Source organism: Sinocyclocheilus grahami, unplaced genomic scaffold (genome assembly GCF_001515645.1).
Source record: "Sinocyclocheilus grahami isolate Dianchi unplaced genomic scaffold, SAMN03320097.WGS_v1.1 scaffold2709.1, whole genome shotgun sequence".
NCBI lineage: Eukaryota > Metazoa > Chordata > Actinopteri > Cypriniformes > Cyprinidae > Sinocyclocheilus > Sinocyclocheilus grahami.
This window is the reverse complement of record NW_015507887.1, coordinates 8,423-12,150: the sequence shown is the minus strand read 5'-3', so window position 1 is coordinate 12,150 and position 3,728 is coordinate 8,423. Positions and strand designations below refer to the sequence as shown.

Below are 3,728 nucleotides of genomic sequence, written 5' to 3'. Positions count from 1 at the left end.
TTCTTGGCCGGAATAGGACGAGCAGGAAGTTCATAGGTGGGTACTACTGACACCTCTGGAGGTTCTGCAGCGGATGTCGCCACCTCTGGAGGTTCTGCAGCAGATGCCGCCACCTCTGGAGGTTCTGCAGTGGATGCTACCGCTTCTGGAGGCACAGGAAAAGCCCTTGGAGCAGACTCGTGGATAGGAGAGGGCTCTGAGAAAGACTCATAGGCAGGAGAGGCCACTGGGGCAGATTCATGGACAGGAAAGCCCTCAGGAGCAGATTCATGGACAGAAGAGGCCTCTGGAGCAGACTTGTGGACAGAAGAGGCCTCTGGATGGAGGCACAGGAAAGGCCTGTGGAGCGGACTCGTGGACAGGAGAGGCCTCTGGAGCGCAATGTGCAGCCCACACGCTCAAAATGGCGACCGCCATTACAGGAAGGGCAGCAGAGTGTGGCATGACCTCTAAGATGGCGGGGCTTGAGAGCACTGACGTCACTGGGATGCCTGCAGCTCGCACCGTCATCAGAGGTGGGTCCATCACACTAGCCATCAGTCTTTTCAGTCTTAGCCCAAGCTCCGCGTCCGACTCAGGCGTGGCGGCCATCTTGGCCGGGGACTCAGGCGTGGTGGCCATCTTGGCCGGGGACTCAGGCGTGGTGGCCATCTTGGCCGGGGACTCAGGCGTGGCGGCCATCTTGCGATGAAGCTCTTGAATGGCGGCCATGTTGTGAAGAATCTCTTGATGTGTCAGCATAACGTTAGCAAGCTCTGGCTTGGCAGACGTGACGTGAGCAGGCCCTGGGGTATCAGACATGACATTAGCAGACTCTGGCTTGGCAGACATGAAGTGAACAGGTTCTGACTTGGTAGATATGACATGAGTAAACTTTGACTTAACTGGCATGATGTGAGCAGGTCCTGGCTTGACAGACGTGATGTGAGCAGACTCTGGCTCTGCTTTAGAGCCGTGTTCCTTCTCCACGACACCCACAGTAAAAGCAGATCCACTCAACTGCAGAGCAAAGTCTATATATTCAGCAAGGGACCAGTGAACTTTTCCCCCAGGAAGCTGGGAGCAAATGGACCCATTCAGACCCACCCGAAAGATGTCCTTAAGTGCCACATCATTAAAATCCACCTGTTGACAAAGTCCACAAAAGTCCTCCACGTAATCCTCACCGACAGCAGGTTACAACATCAATACACGACGAGAGACAATGGCAACATGGTGGCTACTTATAGCAAACATGAGGGTCACAAGACAAGAACAACCCAGTGGGAAACAAGACACATGACTAAGACAGCCAATCAGAACATGACACAATGAACAAGAGAACCAATGTCATGAATACATGAGGGCAAGGGAAGCATGACACAAACAGGGAGCAGGACTAAACTACAAAATAAAAGACATGAAAACATGAACAAGAAACAAAACCCCAAACCCCACATTACAGTCTGTGAGGCACTTTAAGAGGAAATCTTGCTTTCTATCTCTCATCAGTATGTGGTCGAGCCCCTCTCAATAACAGGATTGTTGGAGGGGAGAATGCGACAGCAGGTGATTGGCCGTGGCAGGTCAGCATTCATCTCACCTTTCAGGACATCGACTTTGGCCATTTCTGTGGCGGGACTCTCATCAATAAAGACTGGGTTTTATCTGCAGCTCACTGCTTCCAGTGGTATATGTTGAAAGCTTAAATAATGCTTAAGATACATTTGTAGATTGATAATAGTGGGATTAAAGCAGACTTTCTGTATTTACAGGTTCAATGCATCTTACATTGTGATGTACTTTGGGCGTCTGAACCAATCCGGCTCAAACCCTTATGAGACAAACAGGACAGCGAGACGAAACATCAACCATCCTTACTTTAACATTTCTAATCCTGACAATGATATAGCGCTTGTCCAGCTCTCTTCCTCTGTGAGTTTCTCTGATTACATTAAGCCGGTCTGTCTGGCAGCGACTGGGAGTGTATTTGGTGGAGGTACGGAGAGCTGGGTCACTGGATGGGGCAAACTACAACCTGATGGTAAGTGAACATTTGCTTACCAGTTAACTGAATGCAGACAATACTGTAAACATCAACAGTTTACCTAGAAATGTTTTTTAAAAGCCATAAAATCTGTCCTCTGATCTGTGTCACAGGCGAGGTTCCTGACATACTGCAGGAGGTGATGATACCAATTGTGAACAACAGTGCCTGTGCTAATGCTTATGGAGGGGTCAACATAAGCATCACAAGCAATATGATTTGTGCTGGATTGTTAAATCAGGGAGGAAAAGGTGCATGTCAGGTAAGACATCAGTCATTCATTAGAACACTTTTTAATCCAAATCAATTTGCAAAACACTACTCACCAGTTTTGTCACCTGCAAACTTTACACTGCTAGTCTAATTTCTTAATTAAGCCCCGTCTTTACCGCACTGATCATGAACTCATACTCTACGACTGATTTTTGATACAATACCTGTAGCCTGTTGCTTAAACAGCTTAGTCATCTAATATTTTTTTGCAAGACTGTTCATAACTTTTTTAAAGTCAGTTACATAAAAACATATATAGGACTCATCTGAATATGAAAAATAAGACTGATTAACACTTGGTACCACTTGCTAGATCGGGCAAGCTCACACTACAGGACTACGAGACTACTGAACCGGCATGTTAAACTTCACCACAAGCTTTGTAGTCACATGTCGCCTTATTGTTTTAGCAGTACTCATAATACACAATGTCGATTAGGTGCACAAACTATCTTTGGCCAAGCGGCAACCCCGATGAACAACAAAAAAAACACTTTCTCACATTAATTCATGCAAGACTTTAAAGAGACGCTCATGCTCGCTGTCCAATCAAATGTGCAGAAAAAAAGATGAGACAAAAATACAGAATACACGCAGACTGGTTTTCCATGTCTGTTCGGCAGAAAACTGATAGTAAATAAAATATATTAAAATGTTAAGTATAATGCAAAGGCCATTTATTTAGATTTAAAAAATATATTTCTTATTAGTTTAAAGGGTTAGTTCAGCCAAAAATGAAAATTAGGCTGCGTTTCACTCACCCCCCGATGCATCCTAGGTGTACACTCTTTAAAATAAAGGTGCTTCACGATGCCATAGAAGAACCTTTTTGTCTAAATGGTTCCATAAAGAACCTTTGTAGCGAATTTAGCTCACAACAGGAAATATGAATAATTAACCATAACTAGTTATGATTAATTATTAATATTTTAGATCCGCTGTAGATATTTAGCTGACCACTCAGGGTCAACTGTCTTGTCAATTCTAAGAACGTTAATTTCCTGGTTAAGGGAAATAACTTTCTTACTGTACAATTCTATAAGCTTGTAACGTAAATCTGCATGATTATTGACTCCGGTTATGAGTAAACACTGAACACGTCAAGTGTGATACTTTTTTTTCTCATTTTGTCTCTCATAGTTGAGGTATACCTATGATGAAAATTACAGGCCTCTCTCATCTTTTTAAGTGGGAGAACTTGCACAATTGGTGGCTGACTAAATACTTTTTTCCCCCACTGTATATTAAAAATTGTCTTTGATCTTTCAAGCTCTTCGTTGTACTCAGCGGGTGTTGCATTCATTCAGTTCAAAAGACATGAAATAAAAAGCACCCTTCCACAAAAAAAGTGTCTCACACGGCTCCGGGGGGTGAACAAAGGCCTCCTGTAGCGAATCGATGCGTTTTTGTAAGAAAAATATCCATATTC

At 44.2% G+C, this 3,728-nt stretch overlaps 1 protein-coding gene across 1 annotated transcript in view; it reads left to right on the top strand.

Moving 5' to 3' along the window:
* The window catches only part of LOC107575542 (trypsin-1-like), a 23,015-nt gene that overhangs the window by 13,641 nt on the left and 5,646 nt on the right, over window positions 1-3,728 (top strand). Inside the window, exons 3-5 of the mRNA XM_016261903.1 lie at window positions 1,492-1,669; window positions 1,755-2,023; window positions 2,140-2,288. Coding sequence (XP_016117389.1) covers window positions 1,492-1,669; window positions 1,755-2,023; window positions 2,140-2,288 — 596 coding nt within the window. The remainder of the gene's footprint in view (window positions 1-1,491; window positions 1,670-1,754; window positions 2,024-2,139; window positions 2,289-3,728) is intronic.